Source organism: Strix aluco, chromosome 3 (assembly GCF_031877795.1).
Source record: "Strix aluco isolate bStrAlu1 chromosome 3, bStrAlu1.hap1, whole genome shotgun sequence".
Lineage (NCBI taxonomy): Eukaryota > Metazoa > Chordata > Aves > Strigiformes > Strigidae > Strix > Strix aluco.
This window is the reverse complement of record NC_133933.1, coordinates 4,753,351-4,779,362: the sequence shown is the minus strand read 5'-3', so window position 1 is coordinate 4,779,362 and position 26,012 is coordinate 4,753,351. Positions and strand designations below refer to the sequence as shown.

At 45.2% G+C, this 26,012-nt stretch overlaps 1 protein-coding gene across 5 annotated transcripts in view; it reads left to right on the top strand.

The window, feature by feature from the left end:
- PAK5 (p21 (RAC1) activated kinase 5) overlaps positions 1-26,012 on the top strand; it is a 95,451-nt gene that overhangs the window by 46,607 nt on the left and 22,832 nt on the right. For all 5 annotated transcript variants that reach the window (XM_074817218.1, XM_074817217.1, XM_074817220.1 and 2 more), the window contains one exon: positions 3,816-4,030. In XM_074817218.1, the coding sequence (XP_074673319.1) occupies positions 3,827-4,030 (204 nt within the window). In that variant the 5' untranslated portion in view covers positions 3,816-3,826. The remainder of the gene's footprint in view (positions 1-3,815; positions 4,031-26,012) is intronic.

Below are 26,012 nucleotides of genomic sequence, written 5' to 3'. Positions count from 1 at the left end.
ATGTTTTCCTAACTCATCCCATCAGGAAATGAGGGTTTCTTGACAACTGGGAGAGGATTGCTGTTTCACATGACAGAGAATGGCTAGGTGCCTGAATTAACTTTTAAGTTCACACATTTTGTGCTCTTGATTTTGTAACGTTTGTGTTGCGCACACGTTATCTGGCATCCTGGAAAGGTCCATCATTTCTCTTCAAAGCGCTTAGGGTACCTCTTATTCCTAAAAGAATTTGATAAGCCTTGGAAAGCTTTTGCATTTTTTCACTTGTCCAGGATGTTTTCTGCTTCCACACCTGATTAAATGCTTTATTTTTTGTATCATATCAATAAAGCTGCGGCAAAAATTAAATCATCTCCTTTTTTGAGGCCTGAGGACTGAGCACATTAGTGGGGACTGAATCCAGGTTCTTACAAGCCAGGGGCAAGAGGTTTCACAGGCTTGGCTGCCCCAAACCCACATCTTCAGACAGCTAAGGAAAAACAAGTACCATCGTTCCAATTCTTTGGGAGAAGTGAGGGGAAATGAACTTTCTTTGTAATTGCTGTGTATATTAATTAGTTATTTAGAGGGACCACAGTAAGGAGAGGACAGCTTTGCTCTGCAGTGAAATGGAGAGACCTTGCTGGCTGACAAAGCAGAGCAGCAGCACGCGGTGTTTATTATCGATACCCTTAAGAGCTGGTCAAGGCTCTGCTCCTTGCAGAGGCACCAAGCAGCCATTGGCAGAGCTGGCAGGGAGGCAGCATGGCCTGGGAGGGCTCCTGCCCCACTCCCACGGAGCCAGGGCTGCTGTCAGCCAGGTTTCCTGGTCACCTTTCACAGGCACAGCTCCACAGGGGACGTTCTGCGGCCACCGAGCTGCGTAGCATTTCTGCATTTGCCCGCATGACTGAATCTGTCCCTTGCTGTGCGATGTGCCAGTATCCCTGTCTCTCCTGCTGTAGCTTCACAGTCAATTTAAGCTGATCTAAGCATGAGCTGCAGTCAAAAGGGGGGTGCAGGTCCCACTGCCCAGACCTCAGACACCATCCCTGTGCAAAAACATGGCCTTGGCATCAGGTTTTAGACTAAAATATTCTCCTGAAAAAGTAAAGGTCCCCCCGGGCCAAATTTCACATTTGCTTCTAGCTGCAATGGCATTAAAACAAGAGAGCACAATGTATAAAAGAGCAATTTAAAAACAAAAGAATAATATCTTGTTGAATGCATCTGCTGTATATTTTTAAAAAGGCAATATGCAGTATGCCAACTGACATGCTTTTATTTATCGGATGGTTTTTGGGGTTCTGGAGGACTTCAAGCATCCAACAGCTGCATTAGGATGCAAGTCCAGTGTGAAACCCTGTGAGTATTGGCATTGATCAGATGAAGAAGTACATGTCTGGAGCTGATGGTTTAAAATGTGACTCCAATAGGTCTCATAGATTCACATCCCAGAGGGTGAATGAAATCAATCCAGTGCCATTGATCTGCAGCCAGCTGCGATTTGTGGAGCCCTGTGGATGAGCAGTGAATACAAGCTACTACCTGAACTGCCAGCTTGCTTCTGTTTGAGCCTTGAAAATAAATAATCTTTGACCAGAGACCAACCGTGATGGCTTTGGGTTAGGCTGGAAACATTTCTGCAAGTGCCACAAGGTACCCAACATGCCAGTAACAAGATAAGTAACAAGATCACAGTGCTGGAAGTGGAAAAAGAGCCAAGTATCAAGGTGATCGTAAGAGGTTTCAGAAGAGGAAGGTGAGGAAGAATCACAAGTTAACAGAGATGTAGAGAGCCTGTCAAAAGGGCAGGAGATTTGGAGGAAGTTCAGAGAAGGGGAGAAAGCCAGAGGGAGGTGTGGAAGATGAAACCTGTGAAGAAAGGCCAACAGGAGCAAGTCTGCTCTGTCTAAAGAAAATAGACACAAGGGACACAATCACCTGCAAATACACAGCGGGGACTTATAAAGCAGCTAGCAATCAGTTTTCAAAGAATGGACCTGATCTTTAAATAAACTATTAAAAGGGAATGAGAGTGGAATAAATACCTGATTTATCATCTGGCAGCAGCAACGCAACTGTATTTTCTTCCCTGAGCTTCTCCTCTCTGCCTCCTAAATCATAAAGTCAGGGCAGCACCTTTACAGCTGAGTCTCTCCTGTGATACAAGAGGTTTCGTAGAGCTGCTGGCCTCCTCACGCAGCTGCTGTTTCAGACACATGCTTCTCAAGGGCTTCCCAAGCCCTGCTTGAAATGGCCATGAGATCAAGGTGGAGGACTATTTTGAGACAGCAGAAAGCAGGTAGAGTACTTCTCCAGGACAGGACAACATTTCACTGAAAAGCAATAGGACCTCTGTTTGTTTCCCTGGGACCAGGGATTTCTCCTTGCCTTACGCAGCAGGTTTCTGGAGTCCTTCAGAAACTCTGAACTTGCCTGAATGTAACCATTGGGCTCCACTTTGTTTTAAGGCGGGACCCACCAAACTCAAAGGTTAATCCCAATTATGAGTGCATTGGCTGTTTCCTGTGCCCGTAAAAGTGAGCAAATACCTTCATCCCTTTCAGTTTGCAGTTCATGCCTCCTTCCACTGCGCCTCTGAAACCTCTTTTGCCCCAGCTATCTGCCTATGTGCCTGCAAACCCTCCTGCTGCCTTCCCGAGGCTCCTCAGGAGGGGTAAAGCAGGTGGGAGGAAGGCAAACAAACCCACTTTTGTCAGGAAATAACAACTAACATAGCTGACTAAAAAGCCCACTTTCTGTCAAGTTAAGAGCTGTAACAATTAGCTTTACCAGGCAGCCAGGTCCACCCGGGTCTCTCCAGCAGTGCACGAGCTGGGAAGGTCATGTTTCCTCCCACAGCCTCCAGTTCCTTGCTTGCATAGCATCAAAGGCACTCCTCTCTTTTCCACACCACCTGCACAAAGACCAAGGAGCTGATCCTTCTTCCTGGACTTTAAAAAGCATAGGGCCGTTACTGTAATGAATCCCACCTGATTCTGCTGCCAGGAGCCACCCGGCATAAACCCAGGTGCTTTGGGAATGCAGCTCTCACAGCAAATCGTGTCTCTCCTGAAGGAGAGAGATGCCATGTAAATTCCATGGTTATGTAAATGCCATTATAGCAGCTGCTACCGGATACTGTTTTTAAGCAGGACCCTTTAGGAATGCAGATGAAGGCCCTTAGACCAGGGTGGAATTAGATCTGAGCTCTCTGTCTATTCACATCTCTGAAATGGCATAGGAAAAAAATCTCCCTTGCACCGCTGGTGGGTGCGGTCCTGGTATGAACATAGCGGGGCCAGGCTTTCATCTGGGATGGGTTGTCTGTTCTCCAAGGTCTGGTGTATAGATTTAAGACAGAAAACTGTGTGTGCATTTGCTTTCGTGGCGTGTTGGGGCATGGCTCACCACTTACACTGTATGCTGTCCTCCAAGCAAAGCCATGTGCTGCTGGTGGTATTGCTCAGGGCTGTGAGCTTTCATGGGACATCACTTGCAGCACGAGCAGACAGCAGAGAGAGGAGTAGAAAGTAGGACCTGGGACTCTCTCTCCTGGAAATAGAGGCATTTCCTTGTTTCCTAAGGAATTATGAACATTATATAGATTTGAGACTGGGTTAATTTCTTAAAATCTCAGTGAGGAGAGGTCAGATAAATGCTTTCCTTACATAGATCTCAAAGACAGTATGTGTGGAGTAAAGTTCATATAAGTATTTGGCTAATAACATCTACTAAAATTGTCTGTGCAGTAGAGTGGCTGCAGGTTGCAACAAAGCATAAAGACGTGGGTTTTTTTTCTTTTCTTTCTTGTTTCCCTATGACTTCTCCAGATTTTTCCACCATGTTCGGAAAGAAGAAGAAAAGGCTTGAAATTTCTGGGCCCTCTAACTTCGAGCATCGGGTTCACACTGGCTTTGACCACCGGGAGCAGAAGTTCACGGGACTACCTCAGCAGTGGCACAGCTTGCTGGCAGACACGGCCAACAGGCCAAAGCCTATGGTGGATCCCTCATGCATCACTCCCATCCAGCTCGCGCCTATGAAGGTATCGTGCAAAGTCACCTTCGAATTCCCAAACCTACCTTTAATTGCATGTAACCTTAATGAAATAATACCAGTAGTGGCTGTCTTGGGAGGCAGGCAGGGCTGGGGAGCGTGCAAGTACAGATTGAGCTGCAAATCCAAATATTTAATAGCAGAGCTGCAAGGAAAAAGAGTTATGTGTGTAAAACTTGTACAAATGTCCCAGAAGAGTGTGAGTCACGGGTCTTGCAGGGGCCCTGGCTTTGTGCTCCCGGGCTGCAGAAGGAACAGCCCCAAGTCCCGGTGCAGGCGCAAAACGATGCAGCATAAAGCTCCTTGATAACTAATTTAAGAACGGTGCTTTAGGCAAAGGCAGTTTGGAGCAAGGGAGAGAGGGAAAAGTACACCGAAGGAAAAAAAACTAAATTGCTTGTTCAGCGGGGCAGGGAGCTCAGGGAGGGATCTCACTGTCACCCGCCACTGCCTGGAGGAGGTAACGCAGGTGATGGAGCTGAGCTCCTTGCCAGGTGGTAAAACAGCAGGAAACAGCCCCAGGTTGTGGCTCGGTGGTAAAACAACAGGAAACAGCCCCAGGTTGTGGCTCCGGAGGTTCAAGCTGGACAGCTGGGGAAAAAAAACTTGGCTCAGAGGACGGAGCAGCACTGGACAGGGCACTAATGTGGCTCTGGGATTCCCATCCTTAGAGGTACAGGATTCTGGTAGACAAACTTGCCCTGATTTAGCAGCATTTCTGGGATTGCAGATCCTAACATCCCAGTAAATCACACCTGTGTGCTGGTGGAAGCCTATACCCCGCAGGCCACGTACATCTTGCCATCATGCAGCTGCAAAATAAATTTAGGATTTCATTTTTATGTGGATTTTTCTGCAGCCAGAGAAAATCAGATAATCCCGAGAGCACAGACCCTGTATTTATATTTGATAAGTGCTCTTTGCTAAATTTATATTTACTGCCTGCTCCTGAAGGACACTCATCACTTGCTGATCAAGCCTGCTGGGTATTGCTACAGGACAAGGGAGATAAAACCAAAGTCTTGATTTTTTTTCTGTAATAAAACATCTTATTGAATAAGAGGCCCACAATAATGAGGAAAAAAGTAGGCAAACCTTTTCCTGCTAGGGGAGGAGAGCAACTTTGTTCCACAGCCACCCTTAACACCAAAATATTGGTTGCCTAAAGATGTGGATGCATAAAGATGTTTTAAAATGAAAAAAAATCAGTTACTATCCTGCAGCAGTACCGTCTCTTCTGCAGTTCTGGAGCCATTAATCTGTAAGTTTAAAAAGTTTTAAAATGTATTAGCAATACGACTCTGGGTCGTGGCCTGCGAATGAACATATGCCTAGCTGGATTCATGTGCAGAGTCCCACTGAAACAATACGCTCTGCAGGGTGTGAAGGATCAAGCCCCAAATGAGTAATCACCCCATTCTGAAGTGGAGAAAATCACTGTCAGTTTTTTCCAAGAAATTGTGAATTCTTGCTTTTCTCTCTGTGTATCAGAGATCTATATATGTGTGTATATCAGGGATGCACTTCTGAACTAAACCATCCTGTGCCAGCTGGGGCCAGGAACCAAAATGCAGCTCCCGAGTTGAGTTTGTTGTTCCAGCCTTGGGCCGTGGTGGTCCTTAATGCTGCTGTGCATCCCAGGATGTGTGTCTCGGGGACAGGATGCCTGCAACCTGGTCCCCATCTCGCCAGTGGCTGTGGGGCTGAGCACAAACAACCCATCTGCAGAGCAACCCGCGCGAAGGGTTTTCTGCGCAGATGGAAGATGTGAATTTGGAAGCAGATTACCCAAATTGCAGTTAGTTGCATGCCACCGCTCCAAAGGTGTAGTAAGACAAGGATATGGGGTTAAGACTGAAGGATTCAAGAAACTGTGCCTTCACCCTCCAGTTACTTTCCCTATCTGAGACTCAGATACAGCCTGTTGAAATGGGCCTTCATAAAAGTGCTGGAAAAAACAGCTTAGTTTTAAGAGCAACTAGAAGGCATTGACTGTTATCTGAGAATTTCCTTTTAACTCTATTGCAAGATATCATTTTACTGTATATTTATTAAGAATTAACATGCCTTCTTTTGATATAACTTCTGGAGAGAAACTGAGTTCTGGCCACTTTAAGAATATTTAATGTTGCTAAACTAGTTCAGCATAGCCATTTAATTTAGATGAACTTTTTTATGTGTGCACATGCACCAGCACCTTTAGTTCTGTTGAAAGGTTATTTAGGCACTGAGGATTTCATAACTTCTGTGAGAACTGAAGATTTAAAATACACTTGCAGTTCGTGAAGATACGAACCACAGATTCTGAGATCTCAATACTGTTTGCAACTTCTCTCTTTTCCAGCCAGCAGTTGATAGTTTCATTAACACACTTGTGAGGGCACTGAGGTGTAGCAGAAGAAGATTGATAATTGTGTCCTGAGTCACAGTATTAAGTCAGGCTGAGGCATTTGGCCAGAGTTAGTTCAAGCTGTGGTTTCAGGTCATACAGCAGCCTTGTAACACCGCTATTCTGCACTCCTAAATTTATTCTCTGTTTGATTACTTCCTTCAGTATTGACTACCCGTATGCTGTGAGGCAGAAATGTTCCTGCTAATAGGTGCTCCTTCGTGACTGAAGAGTAGCACAGATCATAGAGGTAGACTTTGAGAGCATGATTTCTTGTTTTCGAGGCAGAACTGGTGTTTGCTTGCTTTGGGCTTCACCCAAAGCTGAAGCAGAGGAAGGGAAAGACTTCTTCTTGGCTTATGTAGGTTTTGCAGCTTCCCCGGATAATGGTGTTTGTTTGTTTCTCAGTCTGCAAAGCAGATAGGATCTGATGGTACACAGTGCATCGCTTTAGGTAAAACCAATAAACGATAAATATTCTCACTGCTTCATCTATATTCAAAGGCAGCAGCAGCAGCAATGACGAACAGGCAGTGCCCTGGGCTCCCAAATATCCTGGGGGATGTCATCGCCCTGCCTCTGCGTTGGCTGGGATGAAAGGCTTGTAGTGCTTTTGCACGCGGGTGGTGGCGGCTTGTCATGGTAATACCAGCGTTTGAATCCAAACCTGAGCTGACTGTACAAATTCATTCATTTCAAGTACAAGGAGAGACAATAATGGGATTCCCCTTCCCGGTGTGGGTGACCCAGATACCAGCTGAGTATTGTGTATTTCAGATGCTAACAGGAGTCAGTAAAACACGGCAGAAAATTTAATGAAAAATGGAAAGCGGCAGTGATCTTGATAGGTTTGGGGTGTGGAGACAGGGGGGTTCAAAAAAAGGCCGATTTCTCACAGAAAACATCTCCTCATGAAAAATGTGAATTGGCTGTGTCTTCCTTTGTAATAGGTTTCATGAAGTCTGAGATCCTGATGCCAGGCCTCTTGGTCCTCTTGCTTCAGTACTTTGTAGTTGTCCCATGTGTACCTGGAGCTCATGGTTTGCGTGTTTGCCCTCAGCACACAATATGCTTGGCCTGTCATCACCGTTACGCTACACAGGAGCCTCAATTTGTTGCCACCCTTTGATTTTTGGAAAGCTTCAGAATCAATAACTAAGCAAATGCATTGTCCTTAAGGCAGCAAAACTCATTCTTCACTCTGCTCAAAATATTATGAATATTAGGAAAACAAACACCACAACCCTTCTTTTGGGGATTTTTGCCAAAAGAATTTAGCATTGGCTTTATAAAGATGCTCCATTAAGATGCTTGAATGTCTGCTGCTGTCAGTGGGAGCAGGACAGCACTGAAGACTTGTTAAAATCCCTTCTCATGTTTCCCAGTGTAGCGAACAGCTGAGCGTCCTCACTTCTGTCAGTTACTGAAGGAAAAAAACACCACACGGGGATTATTTTTCAGTTGTCTGTGCTGGTACATGCATGCCATCGCTTTGCTTTTGTTGATGCTTTGGGCAGTCTCACCCATCCACACCGTCAGCAAGATCAAGGTACCCAACTTGAGGTTGACATGGTGGTGGGCTTGTCCTGGAGCAAGGAGGGAGGTGGCTGTGAGTGTCTGGGTGGCCAAAGACATAGTAGAGGCATCAAGAGGACTGAATCCTTCCTCATGGGACTTCTGCATGTTCTTCTCCCCTGAGCACATTGCAAAAAATCCACCCATGTTGACGTTTCCTGAATTTTCTCCCCGTTTTCTTCCCTCGAAAACACGGGGTGTAGGGGGATGAGGGCTTTCACTGCCCCGTGGTATCTGACATGCACTGAGGTGAGCATGAGCACAGCTTGGTGATGTGGAGGGGTCAGTGTTCAGCCAGCAAAGGCAGAGCAAGATCCTCAGCTTCACATCGATGCTGTATTGTCAAGCAAAATGGAAGGAGCGTCTTCTGTAATGTACGAATTGAACTGCCTTAAAAGTAGAGAAAACAACATCCTTTTCATCAGTTCACCAAAATGCCCTTGAATTGCCTCACGGCTGGGCTGAGATGCACATTAATTTGAGATGCACATTAATTATGCCATTAATCTGCAGCAGTTCACTTACCTGGTGTCCTGCAATCTGTGGGTGTTGCAGAGCAGAGAATTTCTGTAGGGGACAGACCACAGGGTCACTGGCTTTTCTCTCTCTTTCATCCTCATGTTTCAGTGGTCTAGTCTGTATGTTTTGTCTTATTAATTTTCATTTTTCTCACTTCTGCCTCTCAAACTTTGACCCTCATCCTGGCGAGTTAACTGTAATTTTTAAAACTTTTCTAAGCTTCTACTGCTGTATTGCAGCCTCTCTACTACACAGGGTAAAAAATAATGAGAAAATGAGTTACTGGTCATGGCCCTTTTAACAGCTTTGACATGAAAATCAAAGCTTCTGTTTACTGTGCTTGTTGACAGAGGAAAAGCAGATATTTCTCTTCCCCATCCTATTTGGCCTCTTAAAGCATTTCGAGACATGAAATTCAAGTCTCGTTTAAGGTGTCATTTTATTCCTACATTTATGGAGGAATATGGACTTACATAGATGGAGGACACCGAGCGTTTGCACAGAGCCGTGCACAGCAGTGCTGAGTGGCCAAAGACCTCAAAGAGAGGAGATGAGCAGGGTCCTTGTCTGGCCTTGAGCAGTCAGAAATGTCCAGCTCTCATTAGGTGACCCTCAGCCCTCTCCTCCCGCATGGAACCGCACGGGGGAAATGCCTGACCAGGAAAAGGGGGTTTAGAAATAAAGAGCCGCTCAAAGGCTTTGCCCTCTGTTGGGGGCAGGTGGACAAAGCTTTCCCAGATTTTTACCTCTCCTTCTTGGTAGCTCCTCCTTGTACTTACTCCTCCCACAGAATCACAGAATCATCTCGGTTGGAAAAGACCTTGAAGATCCTCCAGTCCAACCATTAACCTCACACTGACCGTTCTCAACTCCGCCAGATCCCTCAGCGCTGGGTCAACCCGACTCTTCAACCCCTCCAGGGATGGGGACTCCACCCCCGCCCTGGGCAGCCCATTCCAACGCCCAACAACCCCTTCTGGAAAGAAATACTTCCTAACAGCCAGTGTAACCCTGCCCTGGTGCAGCTTGAGGCCATTCCCTCTTGTCCTATTGCTTGTTCCTTGGTTCAAGAGACTCATCCCCAGCTCTCTGCACCCTCCTTTCAGGTAGTTGTAGAGGGCGATGAGGTCTCCCCTCAGCCTCCTCTTCTCCAGACTAAACCCCCCCAGTTCCCTCAGCCGCTCCCCATCAGACCTGTGCTCCAGACCCTGCACCAGCTCCGTTGCCCTTCTCTGGACACGCTCGAGTCATTCAATGTCCTTTCTGGAGTGAGGGGCCCAAAACTGAACCCAGCAATCGAGGTGCAGCCTCACCAGTGCCGAGTACAGGGGTAAGATCCCTTCCCTGTCCCTGCTGGCCACGCTATTTCTGATACAAGCCAGGATGCCATTGGCCTTCTTGGCCACCTGGGCACACTGCTGGCTCATGTTCAGCCGGCTGTCAATCAACACCCCAGGTCCCTCTCTGACTAGCAGGTCTCCCTTGGTACCTCTGCAGATGGGACAGTCTGAAGTTCTTGCCCAAAGGTTGGCTCCCATCCCACCAGGATACTGTGGACCTACAGCACTGCTTTGGCCGGGACAGGACCTGGAAGGCTGCTGACATCTCGTGGGCCTTCCTTGTAACCACATCATGAAAATTCATGCTTACTATCTCACGGTTCCTAATTACATGCTTTGCAATCACACATTGGGCCTGGCGCATGCTCAGCTGGGAGGAGAGAAGATAGAGGGGGCGTCTCCAGAAAGTGCAAGAGCCAACACCTTGCAGCATAGGAAATTCTGGGTGAAAGGAAGATGTTTTGCCAGCAAGCCTGGTTGAACAGCGGGACAGCAGCCTGGAGGGGCTGTGGGATCTCAGCCTTTGGTGAGGACAAAATTTGATGGACAGTGCCCTGAACAGCCTGACTGGATTTTGGCGTTAGCTCTGCTCTGAGCAGGAGGTTGGACTGGATGACCTGCAGAAGTCCTTTCCAGCCTCAGTTCTTCCATGATTATCTTCATCTACAGGTGATTATGGTCAGATTTGCAATTGTCCTGTAAGGCAGCCCCACTTTCAGTTTATTGTGATCACTAAACACAGTGCCAGAAGAAACTACAGAAACATATTTAAGTAGAAGCTTTTTCTTTCAAAGGGATAATGCTTTGCTCTTGAGGGCTATTTGATTTACCATGTTTTTAAAGTGACAATACAATACTACTTCAGTTAATTTCCATACCCCCCTGTACAGCTATAATACAAATATGCCACCTAGTGTCCATGGGTGCGTCTTACTGCGACATTGGCTTGGTGTGAGAAGAGCCGTTACCAATTTTGTGTAATCTTGCAGGAAATTTATCACTGTGCAAATAAAAATCAACCACAGTACGAATAACTGCAAGAAGCACACAGCTCAGAAGTTTTTTATAATTTATATCACTAGGTTAATTTGTTCTCATACACCATTATGAGAACAGTGTACTCAGACAACTATGGTTTTATTTCTGATTGTCTGATATCAGAAAATTATAGGTTTTTACATAAGTCATTTAGAAGAATATTGCTGCTGCCTGTTGAGTTCAACAAGAGAGAAAATGCCTGAATAAAAGAATAGGAAGAAATGTTTCAGATAAGTAGTTCATTTTATGGAAAATGCAGTTTCACTGCAAAGAGTGTTGGCTGGAAGAGGATACATTTTGGAGATCAGAAATTGTTTGTTTCAGGGTTTTCTGTGAAAATACTGAAATACTTTGATTTTGAAGGTCAAAGCAGCCTTGGATGTAAAGCACCCCGGGAAGCAGCCCAGAGCAGGGCTGTTACAGCAACTCGTCTTCTGGCACCACCATGGCAGGAGCTGCCCGTCGGTCTCCACCGATGGACCCTGGGCAGGGCGGTCAGGTGAGATGAGAAACTGCCCAAGGACAAAAGTTAAGTTAGAGGAGAGCCATTGCTCCAGTGAGAACTAGTTTCTCCTTTTCTTGCACCCTCCTCAGATCTTCTGCATATCCACATGCATTCACTGACACTAATACATCTTCATCTCTGTCAAAAGTACGTTAACTGGTGCACGCATTTTTTTACTACAGTGTCACACTGGCAACCTAGAGACATCATAAAATGAAGCCAAGCCTGTCAGTGTTTAAGAGGCATTTGGACAATGCCCTTAACAACGTGCTTTAACTTGGTCAGCCCTGAATTGGTCAAGCAGTTGGACTAAATGATTGGTTTAGGTCCTTTCCAACTGAAATATTCTATTCTATTCTATTCTATTCTATTCTATTCTATTCTATTCTATTCTATTCTATTCTATTCTATTCTATTCTATTCTATTCTATTTCTATTTCTATTTCTATTTCTATTCTATTCTAAGGAAGCACCTCTTCCTATGGTGCTTTGAACTGATGCATTCTCAGTTCTTCTTTGCTGTTCAGAAAGGTAGAAACTCAAAACTATAAAGTTCCCGATCGGCTTTTTAGCAGCAGCTCTTTCATTTTCATACCCTTGCGTTTCATACTATTGAAGCACTTCATCCAGCCTGACTTGAAACTGTTTTTCTAGACCCTCATTTGGAGAAGAAAAAAGAGCATCATTATCACTTCAGATTGACTTAAAACACAAAATGTTCCTCAGTTTTTCAGTTCAACTAACGAACCAGAAAATCAATTGTTCACATAATTTTTCTGACTGAGATATTTGTCCCTCATAACAAACCCCTCAGATTCAGCCAGTTATGTTTGGAGGGTTTATGTTTGCAGCTGAACTGTAGACACCAGCATCGGGGTTTACAAGCAGGACCTGGCCGTCCTGGAGAAGCGCTGAGGTTACCAGTGAAAAAACCTCTCCTAGCACAGAGAATAAATACTGTAAGTGGCAAAACAAGATTTTCATATTCCATCTTATTTCTCTACTTTAAATGTGCTCAAATGACCCGGGAGTAATGCCTGCAGAAATGTGATTTTCAGAGGTGGTCCCTCTAGCTGCCACGGGTAGCGCTGAGTAGGAAACGTTGCTTTTGTCCACGTTCAGCACTGCTTTAAGTGCATCATTTTGCCCCTCTGCCTTGGAGGGGTGATAACTGTTTACCTGCTGATCATGTCCCTCATTTAAAAGGTCCCTGACATCCCTGAAGGAGGAGGCAGCCTTCACCTACACCTGCACGGTCCCGCTGAGCTCGTTGAACTCGTTCCTGGAGTAGTGTCAGAGTTTGTTGTCTGCGGAGTGGAGATCTAAGGATGTTCAGAAATCCTTCCTCATCTGAGTAAGCTTTGTTCATGCAACCGTTGGCACTGATTTGAATTGGTCTGCTCACATGAGAAAGGACTTACTTTACCTGGACCCGCAGCAGTAATAGACAGTGATATAGATTACAGCCTTCTGTGAGTAAAAGTAGTTTTCTCCAATATGATTAGAAAAGAATGTTTTTAAATGCTGTTTGCATCAGCATTGTGATTCTAAGTAATAGCAGTGTTGGAGGAATCTTGCAAGGGCAAGCTTTAGTTCTGTTAATGAGAGCTTACGTGGGTGAGCAGAATTTTTCAATACGCTAAGTAAAGATTGAGAGTAAATTTAGAGTTCACAGTCTACATCTGCTGGGGCAGACTAGCCTGCTTTAGAGCTCAAAAACCACGTTAACCTGTAGGTCTACACACAAAAGGGGCAAACTCTCAGTGTCAGCATTTCAGAAATTGAATCTGGTCTCCTCTGGGAATACCAGACTAGGAATACTCTCCAGGTAGCACTCTATAACCTGAAATGAGCCAGGAATTAGATGCTGAGCAAGGACACTCATAATCAGGTTCTTTTTTTAATGTGGAAGTTAGTTCCCTGAAGACAAATTTATAGGAAACTGTTCCAGTAACTCCTCTCACTGCTTGCCTGCCCTGATAAATGCGCCATGCTCCTAGCTTGCTGCCTGGAGGTGGAGGGCTCTGGCTCCATCACTGCTGTTGTTTCCTTCCCATTTGTTTAGCCAAGCTTTTTGCCTCCAAAACTTGCCCTGCACTGACCCATAAGGTCGCTGAGGTCAGAAGCAGGATTTTGGGCAGGTGGAGGTGATGCTTTGGGGCAGCTGCTGCGGCGGTAGGGTCCTTCTGGTTTCTGCACCATGGCAGTAATCCCCCAGAGCAAAGCGTGGAAGATAAATGGTAAAGTGTAAGCAGTAAATGCTCTCCCCAGTAACCATGTGGAAAGGCTGAATGTGTTTTATCAAGCTTCAATCAAATAATCCAGCGAGCTCTTGCACGGCTCAACTGAGAAAGCTGATGGAGTAAAACACCCTGGGAAATTTATTTCCATGGACTGGCCAAACTTCCAATAGTGCTGCTGGAGTCCCTCAGGTATAAAATTGCGTTGATGTTAGAAAATTTCATTGGTGGCCGGCGAAGGGAAACACTAGGTGGCAGCAAGAAATAGAAATTCGTCTCCCCGCATGTCAAAAGCAGACACAGCAGAAGTAATGAGAAATCTGCTTGGCCATTGCAGTAGTATTTGTTCAAGGTAGAGGTTTTAGCCCACTTCATAACAGGTCTGTGGAGGGGATTTCCATATCAATTTGGTCACGCAGCATTTGCACTCCACATCGGCACTAGGGCAGTGTTTGCTGCTTCCATTTCCATTTAACCATGTAATGACAATAATCATTAACTAACTACACGTTCTGCACCTCTCCATGATATATTTGTTCCTAGGTCTACTAATGACCTTGTTTTGGTCCATTGTAGTCCAGAACAGAAACCATACTGGTTATAGTTCCATTAAATTATATGCTATACTATAACCAAACAGCCAAATTTATTCAATCCCAGCAGCATTTAGCTCAAAAAGAATAGTAGGATCAGGGGGAAAATAAGTGTTGCCAAACAGCTCACTTACCTGTGGAGCCCAAGCTCCAGGTGTAAGTGTGTTTTTTTCTATCTCCTGCTCTGACAGGATTAGATCTGGGCTTTTGTGGCTCTCTAGGAATTTGAAAGTGCTTTGCTGCTCTTTCTTGTCTTTCCCTTCACACAGGATCCAATTACACCAGACAAGTGCTGTATATTACAGGGGAATAACGCTGACCTGCCTGCAGAGACTTTTAAATACCTTTTCTGTTGTCTGTAGGATGAACTGTGCAGGCCAGAAAAAAAAAAAAAAAAAAGAAAAAAAAGGACGTTTCAGATAACAGGTCTTTGGAGAGAGAAAAGTGAACAGAAGAGAAATATTTAGGATGAGCATTTCTGCTTTTTAATTGCCAAGATCTGATCCAACAGGCTTTAGTTAGCTGTCAGGATCACAGAGTTAAAAGAATAGCAAGAGATTGTGAATTTTACTGAATTTTACAGTTTTGTAGTCTGAACAAAACAATAATTGCTATCTGTGTCCTAGTTTGCATTTAATAATGCACTGAGCACAGTGCAAGCAAAGATGCTTATTGCCAAGACTTATGCTTCCATATGAAATAGCACTTTCCAGGAGCGTTGGGATATATAGGTGTAGAAAACTGGTTTAAACACACCGGCTTTTATGAACCACCCCAGGAAAACACTCTGGGGCAGGAGGTCAGGTCTGACTCCCGTCCCACACCTTGGGCCAGGGGAAGCAGCCCCATTTCTCTCTTGTCAGCAGTGACTGCACGGCCCTTCTCCTTCTTCCTGACTCCCCGTGCTGCGCGGGGCGGGTTGGAGGAAGGGGAGTGAGCAGCACTTTGTCAGGCAGATTAATTTATTAAGCATGTCAGGACCAATCTGCCGCTGGGGACGGAGTACACTTGGCAGCAACGCAGACCAGCAAATCGAATCAAATTGAGATTACCCTAGAAATGTTTCAGCAGTTTCTTGTAAATGAGATATTGTGGTGCTGTGCCGGGCATCACCGCTGCAAGTTACTCTGCTACGGAGCATCCTCTCAAATCTTCTGCCTCAGTTCCTGTCAAGAAGGTGTTTGCTTTGCACTTCTCATTTGCAAGAGTGAATAATTAAAACATCCGTTCAGGAAGCTCCTCATGTCTTTCCTCTCACCTGCCTTGTAAATTTGACCTAACCGATAGATCTCTGCGCAGGGGCACTCTTGGCTCTATGTCCATGTTTGCAGGTGAAAATTGCTCAGTGGGAGTTAGAACCACTTACTTAGGGCATTCCTACTGCTGCATTTCCCATTTCATAGCTGTCCTTGAAAAGGAGAATTAATACACTTCCTTGGAAGAAAGAATACTGCAGTTTACAATATATATGAAATTATATTGTGGTTTTATTTTGCTAATACAAATTCCTAAATTTTCTGAAATCAGAGTGAGGTTTCAGAATACGAAGGAGCGCATAATACTCAGAGACATCAATCATATTAAAAAGCACACCTTACACGTGTGTGGCCAGGAACGCACAATTTTAGTGAAATACCTTGAAACTCCCCCCCTTTTTTTAAGGCTATGGAACTGAGGCATTTTTCAGCATGGCACCGGCTGCAGGGTGATTTCTCCTGCTGTACCTTGACAGTCCCTTCCCTGCCAGCATGGCCAGCGCACCGCACACATCATCCCGCTCTTCCTCGGTGTTCTAATCCCAAATACACAGGACTGTGATTGCAGAGACTGCCTCAACCCTGAGCGGTGCTTTGCTGGGCTCGTGAGAGACGAGCCCCATCGATCTGCGAAACGCCGGCTGCGCGGTGCTTGGGACTGAGGCACTCAGCAGCGGCTGCTTCTGCTCGCTGCCTTCGCCTCATGATTTATGAAGTGGGAGGGTAATTCACAACCCTGCGCCGTGGCTTGCAGAGCGCAAGGAGCTTCTCGAGCTGGCCTCCGTACGCTCTGAAACAGAAACGTTGACTTTGTCTTCAAGCATCTGCCATATATAAAGCCTCCTGCGCTGTGGTAAATCACATAAAAAAGTAATACAGTTTAAACTGTTTGTTCTAAATTATCAGACTGTCAAAATCCTCATTTTATTAAAAGCGGGGAGATGACCGCGACCGCAGCGGGGTGACCCAAGCGCCTCTTCCCTCTTAAGCAAGTGCCACACTGCCAGAGCTGTCAGATGAAGGCAATTACTTCCCTAGCGTAAAATTTTATCACACTGGAATTTACTTAAATATTTCAGAAAGCTCAATCAAACCGCAGCCAGAAATCTTTCACTAAGAAAAAAAGCGCTGGGATCATTAATTGGGTTAATGCTCCATCAACCTTGCATTTGTTAATGGGCATGTTTAGGGCACGAGGGGAACCTCATCTGGGGAGATGTCATCTGAGCTACAACGACGGTTTATGCTGTGGTGCGACTTCATGAATTACAGACTGTCCCTCTCTTCAGGCTTTTTTAATTGGCTTTGTTGGTCGAGAGCAAGCTGTGTTCTCTTTTGCGGCCGCAGTCGGTGCTCCTGTACCACGGTGGTTGTTAACAATAAATGTACAGGAGGGTGAGCGAGGCTGAAATGATGGGGCACTGTCTTTTACACCACTCACCCTACTGCGGGGCGCCTCTCCCCATGAAAATCCCACACCAACACCTTTGTGGCCCCTAGAGTAAAATCTCCGACAGTGTCATGTGCCTCAGTTGTAGAAAGACTTTTTTTTTTTTTTAATGCGTATCAGCCCATGGGAAGACTCACATTATGTTGTGCCCCACCGGTTCCCAGCGCTAATCACATATAGATGTAAAATACTGACTCTGTGCCATAGAAACAGTGTCGGTGGGCGCCTCGGCGTCAGCACTGCGTGGGAGACCCACGGCTCCCGTGAAGCACAGCCGTAGGTTATCAAAGCTGAAGTATCCGGGGAAGGTGCTTGTTGAGTGTTTGTTTAATTCTTGCGATTTCTCATGCCTTTGTTGAGAAAAGTGGGTTTTATTTTCCTCACACCTCCCCCACATAAAAAACCAAAAAAATAAGTCTAGGCTGCAAATATTAGATGTAAGGACAACTGGCAGATACAGCGTTAAGGGTGGTGATGGCTGATTGTCACTGCAGAGAGGGTTTCAGAAAACTGTGCAGCCTTCTGGGCTAACCCCGGGCTCCTCTAGAGGCCAAAGTTTTCCCACCTCCCTGCAGCTTCTCCGCTGATGAGAACGGTGGCACCAAGCTCAAAGCGATGGGCAGCAGAGTCAGTTCACACCGGGTTTAAGATGCATTTTTGCAATGCGTTTTGCTTAGAAAACACTGATGCCAGAGCTGAAAGAGGCACCAGGATTGCTGCCACCTCTTGCTTCATCTCCTGTTCCCTGCACCTGCATCGTGGCTGAGGAAGAAGAGCTGTAGTGCAGAAGGCATCATTCCCACGTCTCTCCCGTGGCACATAAGTAATCCAGGCACAAGCCAGTTTGCAAGCCCAGATTTCTGAGGTACCAGTTAGAGACACTGGAGCTTTATTGCTTTATATTAACTGCCCTTAATTCTGTCCTTTTTATTTGGATATAAACCTGTTCAAGCCACACACAGCCCTTCCTGCAACGAACTTTGGTCCTGGAGCTGTGATATGTCACAGGTTTCCAGTCTGCTGCTGCCTTGGTGTTACAAAACTAAAAAACAGAGTTGTGTTTCTTGGAGGGAAGGATTTCTGTCGTACGGCCCAAACGTCCCCAACTTCGCTTTGTGCTTTTTAGCTGCCCCTGAAGTCAGCCCAGTGCTAAAGTTTTGGGGTGCTGCCACTGCAGGGTTCCCCCATGACTGTCACAGGATGCTGCGTGCATCGCTGGACCACACCTATACCTCAGTAAATCTTACTGAACTTGCTTTACAACTTCCTTGGGGGAAAAAAAGAAAATTCTGCTAGCACAGAGGCACTGGCAGATGATGTGGCTTTGAAAGGGGGAGAATAAGATGTCTGGTGTTCATCAACAGGGCTGGCCACAGGCTTTCCGAGTCAGCGATCTTTTTCTTTTCCTGCCAGAAATGGACAAAATAGGAAAGTTTGACATTGATGGACAGACTTTATCCAGAGTGTAGCCAAAAACTACAGTCTTTGATGTGGTTTGATACAGCTTTTTGTCTTAGCTGGTCCACTCTGTGCGCTGTTGTGTGAAACGATTGCCATCAGCCTTAGGAAAATGCAGCACTATGAAGAGGGTGGTTAAAATTCCCACAGTTAATGTTTTTGAGGAATTTCATCTTGTGGGACATTTTGGGTTTTCATTCCATTCTGGGATAAAAGAAAATTTTAAAGTGCGCTACGGCCTATGAAATAGAAACTCGGTGGTTTTTGAGATTTCTCTATTCCTCTCCCTGTGAAGTGCTTGTATCATTAATAAGTACACTAACTTTCTCAAAGTAAAACTTTTAAGTCACATTTCACTCTCATTTTGTGTGTCTGAGATCTGTGTATATACGTTACATACAAAAATTGCACGTACTTGATGTGTTTTAAGTAGATCCAGAATAATTATTTTTGACATTGTAATATTCTCTAATAGCATTTTACATGACATGTAACAACCATGTTTGTGTACTTAAAAAAAAAGGAGGAAAAGTTACTAGAATGTACATATTTAAGTGGAATTTTAAAACTAAATGTTTTGTTAAAGTTACTGTATTTTAAAATGTCAAAAGAATTACTGGTGAATGTGATTATAATGAAATGTTGCTCTTGTTGTTATGGCAACTAACTTTTAAAACTGCTGTGAAGGGTGACAAATTACACAGTGCCATTTTGGTTAGCCTTTTTTTATAGTTTTCCATCATTTTACTTTTGAAGAATTTTAAACAGCTGGCACTACTGTTGTTGTTAAGTATATTACCCTTCTCTCAGACTTTTAGCTGTATCTTTATTTTGAGCCATTGAGTAATATATGTTTTTCAGGCTGAGTAAATTTTATTTCTACATCATCAGTGTAGATCATCATCATCTACATCCTTCAATAATTAAGATGTGGCCATGCCAGCATTTTCCCAGCTTCTCTCCTATCCTGTGCTGTTGCCAGTATCAGGTTAATTAATGTGATAGTATTGGATGTACGCACCTGAAGGCTGCGTATGACCAAGCTCAGCTCTCTGCTGTGCAGTGACTTTGCTGTGCAGCAGCAGCAAAAAAAATTCGGCGATGCTGATGCGTGCTCAGAAACGTGACTGCAGCATAGACGGGTGTATTTCGTGGGTCTCCACGTAGCGGTTTGCAGCAGCAGGAACCTGATGATGAGGGCTCCTCTGACCTGTTCAGTCCAGCCCCTCAGGACAGGCCTCACCAAAACACACTGCAGAGCTGAGCCCAGGGCAGCACTCAGGTAGCACTTGCAGAAGCAAGCGGGGGATATTTTTGTAGAAGTGGATGCATGGGAAGGAGTATCTTGGACCAATCCCTCCTCCAAAGGAGAAATTGTGAGAATGATTTCTTTTTTCACTCCGTTGAATTTAGTGGAGAGACAAGGGCACAGTCCTGGAGTAACACAGCCTTTGGATAGCCTGGCATTACACTCCCCCAAGCTCAGCATCTCTAGTCCGATATTAAGGAAACCAGAATGATGGGGGGGACTCCATACAGAAGAGACAAATCAGCCTTTCTGAGGGAGGTATTTCTGAACTGATGTTGCCCGCAGTGACCTTTTCCCCTTGGAAAGTGCAGTGTTCCCTGTGGCAAGGTGTCAATACAGGTATCAGTTGCTTCTTCTGTCATAACACAAAACAGAAACTGTACGCTCTGCTGTTACTAGCATCTGTCGAGAGGTGAAGAACTTCTTGAATGATAGTGGGTGGACAGAGTAAAACCTGCTTTTTCGTATCCAGTGATGTTGAATCAGCTCTGGTGATGAGCACATCCCAGACGTGGCACATCCTGCAGCACCCCTGGTGCTCCCAGCTAGCAAAACCATGGAGGTGGGCTTGGCTGAGTTTTGCCTCGGGGGTTTTCATTTTTATGTAATTTCTCCAGTGCATGGGAAAGGTCCTAAGAGCTATCCCAAACAGGAATTTCTGGACCTCCTAGAAAGGGATTAGAGAGATTTCGTGAGGCGGGATCATGGCTCACGTGCTTAGACACTTCACGGCAAGGGGCAGGTGACAGGGTCTCGTGCTCCTGGTTGTGCTGGGTGACTCTATGGTGTAAAGTGCATCTTTGGTCCAGGGAGCACCCAGCTGAGGCATCCAACACTGATGAAATCTGCAGAACTCCTTCCACTAGGAGGGAACTGTGTGATACCAGAAACAACCTTTTTAAAATTATTTTTATGGGGTGAATGAGAATATATAGCATCAGGAAGGAATTGATAACAGAAATTATATAAACTCTGAGGCTTCCAGGTGTAAACCAAGCTCTAAATTACAGGCTTCAGGAAGAAATGTTCTGACATACTTTCCTGTCTGTTGTATATTCCTGGTGACTAACTCTGAGTAATAGCCGTTTTGTAGACAGGCTGTAGATCAAAACTGGAGCAGATCCCATAGGACACTACTGGAGGGTGCAGCATGATAAACGACGTCTCTTCCCATCCAGCACCGTTTCTCGCCACGTATCTGATGAGTTTCTGTTGCAAAAGGCATGTTTCTAGGGTAGTTCTGTATGGCGCCAGCACCCTAAACTTCCCACTTAGGTTAATGTTTTGTATTACTGTGGGGAAATGAGGTGTTTGGTTGGTGCCGGCCCGTCCATCTGGCTATCTGCTCATTGCCTGCCGAGGTCAGGAGAGAGCTGCCTAAATGCAGCACTTGTTTCTAACTTGCACATCATCTCCAGTTCTGTCTCAGGATGCAGTTTGGTGGTCCCACAGCCAGCCAGAAGCTGGGTTTTGGTCTCAGAGTTCAAAGCAGCAAATACATTCAATGACCTCCCTTGTGGTACAACCGTATAGACATAGCATGGACGTGGTTACAAAGAGAACCCTGTGCCCGTGGTGGGAGCAGGTGGCACCCAAAGGGAGAGAGTCCTGAAGGGCCTGCTGGTGAGCAGCAGGTCTGCCAGCTGCATGGAGAGCTCACCCAATGCTAAAGCCACCGTGCCAAGACCTACAGGACAAGTTTCCAGCTTCCTAACCCTGAGACTTTTGGGAAGTGCAGTGTATGAGTTCCCCAAGACACTTGCACCTGCATTAGGTGGGAAATGCAGAGGAGAGGGATGTAACTTCAGCACAGACCCAATCCTTAATTCTGTCTCCAGACCCTTTTTGTCCAAAGAATAGGCCAGGCTTTTGCGCTTTCTTTTAAACATGGTCTTTTATTTGGGCCCCTCACTACAAAAAGGACATTGAATGACTCAAGCGTGTCCAGAGAAGGGCAGTGAAGCTGGTGCAGGGTCTGGAGCACAGGTCTGATGGGGAGCAGCTGAGGGAACTGGGGGGGTTTAGTCTGGAGAAGAGGAGGCTGAGGGGAGACCTCATCGCCCTCTACAACTACCTGAAAGGAGGGTGCAGAGAGGGGGGATGAGTCTCTTGGACCAAGGAACAAGCGATAGGACAAGAGGGAATGGCCTCAAGCTGCGCCAGGTCAGGGTTAGACTGGCTCTTAGGAAGTATTTCTTTCCAGAAGGGGTTGTTGGGCGTTGGAATGGGCTGCCCAGGTCAAGGGGGGAGTCCCCACCCGTGGAGGGGTTTAAGAGTCGGGTTGACCCAGTGCTGAGGGATCTGGTGGAGTTGGGAACTGTCATTGTGAGGTTAATGGTTGGACTGGATGATCTTCAAGGTCTTTTCCAACCGAGATGATTCTGGGATTCTGTGATCTAATGTCCACGGCTGACACACAAGCTCATCTCCTGCAGATGGCAACGTGCCATTGGTTTGGCACCTCTGCCATGAGCATGGTGAGCACAGCCTGCCATGATGCCATCATCAGGTGGGGAGAAGAGGGGATGGACGTCCAGAAATGTTCTTCAGTCCTTTCTCACAAAGCTTCCCCATTCGTGTGTAATTAAGCATTCACTGGAGCACAGTAGGATCACGAGGATAGCTCCAACACCATCGTTTGGAGAGGCGGCTCAGAGGTTAGAGCTCATCCTCAAGTGAATATTCAATGGAGAAAAACCTTAAGTGAAACAGTGGGCCACCCTACTTGAAAACGGCTCTCCTGGGTCCCAGCTGAGCTCCTCAGTTGATGGGCTTTCAGCTGCCATCGCTTTTTCTCCCTGGCAGCATATTTATTGACCCATGTAAAGTCAGCCATTGGAGACCATGGGCAGGTCTTCATCTTTTATCTCCCATCTTCCTCTTTGAGCCTGGTCCTTGTGTCAGTGGTCAAGATGCATGCTCAGACTTAAAATTTAGCCTCACAAACAAGGGAGAGGGGCCAACTTCATGCTGGCCCCGGACTGCTCAAAAAAGCAGGTTTTTGCTTGTAGCCGTCTCCAGGAGTTTTGAGGGTCTCCAGGTATTTTGAGATCCTCTAAGGACTGTGCTTGGTCTGAGATCTCACAGCCTGTTCCCTTGGTGAGAACAGATCAGATGCAGACCCCTGACACCTCTTACACCCTTGGCTACAGCTATAAAACTCTGTTGCTTACAGGGAAAGCTGGAGTTTTCCTTCTGACGTGATGACAAAGATCAGTTTTTCTCCCCAAGGTAGTGCTGTTCACATTCGCTTATGCTGAGAAGTAAAATTTGGTGTCATGAACACAGCTTCAAATACTTTGAATGTCTCGCAACACAGGAAGATAAATTACCAACACATCCATCACTTACACTTGGATTACTTTGACCAGCTGTGCTTTATGCACCTTTGCTTTGCTTTATGCACCTTTCTTAAGAAAAGAATGATTTTCGGGTATGCATAGGCTGTGCTTTTAGTTTATGTGTAAGGCAGATGAGGGGAAAAGCTAGCTAGAAGCAAAATCAGAGTTTAGATAAGGGCGACATTTCCTTAAAAGACCTTTTTTTTTTTTTTTTCTCACCCTGCACATCACAGAGATTTTAAATCCTCATTGACTTCTGAAAACACAGCTCTGGGAGGACAAAGGATGATACATTCTTAACGAGTGTGTAAAGTGTAGTAGTTTTAAAGACAATAAATGCAAGGTCGTATTAGGGCAAAACAGTTAATTACCCACTTCATTATTGTCAAGGTTAATACAGTATTTGAGCGCAGAAGCTGTTTTTCATCTCCTTTTGGAAACAAGGCAAGACAGCATTTCTTACAGACAGATCCATTATAGCTTATCACCGGAGGACAGACCGCTACAGAAACACCATGAAGGATGTCTACTGTCACCAGGCTCCAGAGCAAACGCCAAACCTGTCCAGAGAGCAATGGAAATGAAATGAGAGCTACAGCTTCAGAGTACCGCGCTTTAATTCACAGAGATTGCGCCCCATTGATTTTAATGGACGACGGGAACGGTGGCATAAAATTCGCCAGCACTCCTTCATCTGTTTTAGCATTGATCCCTCCTAAATTGCACAATGCGCTGAAAAACGTCCTTTAATAAACATGGGGTATCGACTACAGCAAATCCCATCTTTCCGCAGCGAACCCGGTGAAAGCTGCGCTCGTGGTAGAGCTCGGTCTCTCTTTTTCATGCGTGCCAGGGTGTTGTACAGGTTTCCATTACACGGTCTCAATAGTTGGAAACAAAGGCCTCATAAATCTTAGCCCACCAACCTTAACAAATAATGCTTTACTTTTAACTATCTACTTTACCTGCAGCAACTTCGAAAATTCCTTAAGTTTAAAAATGAGGAAACCAGTAAGTGGTTCAAAAAAAATAGAAAAAAACCTATATAAATAGATATAGAATATATATAAAAATAGAATTTCCTCCTTATATGGAAACACAAGTTGTTTTTTTTCAGTTTATAAAGCCTTTAAAATTGCAAAAACTAGTTTAGTTCCTATGAAACGAATTACCAGGATAACCGTGGTTATATCACTTCCGATGTAGCCTTTATCTGTTACATTTTCTTTCAAGGTTTTTGTTTTGGTTTTTAAGTTAGAGCTAGAATTTCCCATCTTTCGTGATTCCTGCCGTTGTATTTCATTCCCAGGAGGTTTTCCTTCTGCTCGCCAATGCAGCGCCCGAGTCTACATTCCCAAATGGAGATCCACACGCCAGCAATTCGGTCTTTCCACTGAAGCTGGGTACTTCTGGCCCTGGTGCTAACATTAGGCTTTTGGGTTTGGGCATCTGGGCCATGGCTATGGCTGTTCTCAGTCTCTGGCTTCTTTCTGCAAATACTGCGCTTCCCAGGAAAGCTGCGGGTGCTGGTGAGCCCCTGGCACACACTTTTTCTGTAGTAAATGACTTCAGGACAGGTTGACATGGCACAACATATGTTTCATTCTTTTTGACATCTTCTTTGATTTTATTTTTTAATTTTCGATGCTCTGTGGGCATCCTTACAGAGCAATTACTCTTACTACTCTTATAGAATGATACCTACTTTGGGATATTAATTTGTTTTTTAAGCTTAGTAAATTGTTCTGCCCACTAGGGAGGCACCCACTGTATTTCAGATTTGTGTATAAACATCTGAAGTTCCACTTGGATAGCAAAATACTTGACTATATAGCGTATTTCACAGGGTCTCAGTGAAACACCTCCCAAATTATCTGCTCTATGGACACTAGCATTTTTTGACAGGAATAATGCTAGATGTTTCCCTGGAAAAAATCAAGCTCGTATAGGCTGGCTGATGTAGCCAGAGGGGCATCTCACCAAGATGTATGTCCTTTCACATAAGGGAAGTGCTACATCTAAAAACAAACCGAAACCAATAGAAAAACTGTTGTTGTTGTAAATAATAAATAATTACCATAACTGATAGTATTAATACTTGTTATTAGTAGTAATAAAGCACTGACTATTCTGGAGAAAATGTGCCTCTGAAATAAGTAAGCTTTATCCTCCCTTTCCACTGGCCCTTTTAATTTACTCATAGGGAGGAGCCTGAAGCAAATAGGAATTACAGGCATGCCCCTTGCAAGTCAGTGTTTGCCAGCGGTGGTCCTCAAAAACGCTGGAAGAGTTTTAGTTCTTAATCCCTTTAAACTTTATTGGCTGGGATGAGATGGCACTGAGGTCCTGGAGCTAACCAAGACTGCTTCATCAGACTGGGGCTTTGGTGGAAAATGCTTTTTATGGAAAATCGGAGTTTCCTACAAGACTATTTTACTATTAGTACTTTTGTTAAATCCTCGTAATCAAAAAGGTGGCTCCCAAGCATGCACCTGTCTGCAGAAAATCCCTAAATTGCAGGGTTTGTCATCAGTGAATTCCCTAACAGATAAATCCTCAGCTGTGTTCTTCTAAATTTTCCTTCTGAATGTATCTAAAAATCCTGCTTCCAGAGAGCATCTTCTTGGAGGGGCAGAGGGAAAACTCTGTTCTATAACCGAGGCCCCTCCACTCCCAGGGGCTCCCTCTGGCTCCAGGGTCCCTTTGTGCAGCCACAATGCAGGTTGCTGCAGGAGACCTCTCCTTTGTGAAGGCCAGTCCCACAGAGAGTATTAAATTGGCATTTTAGTCCTTGGCATGGATTTGCACAGGGGAAGCGGGGTGGCAGTTGGGTATTTCAATCTTGTTTTCAATTATAAGCATTTCATTGTCGAGTGTTGCTGGTTTATTATGTGATAATTAAATATGAATGATCACGCAGTCATCCTGCCAAAGCTGCTGTAGCCGAATTAAACCAAT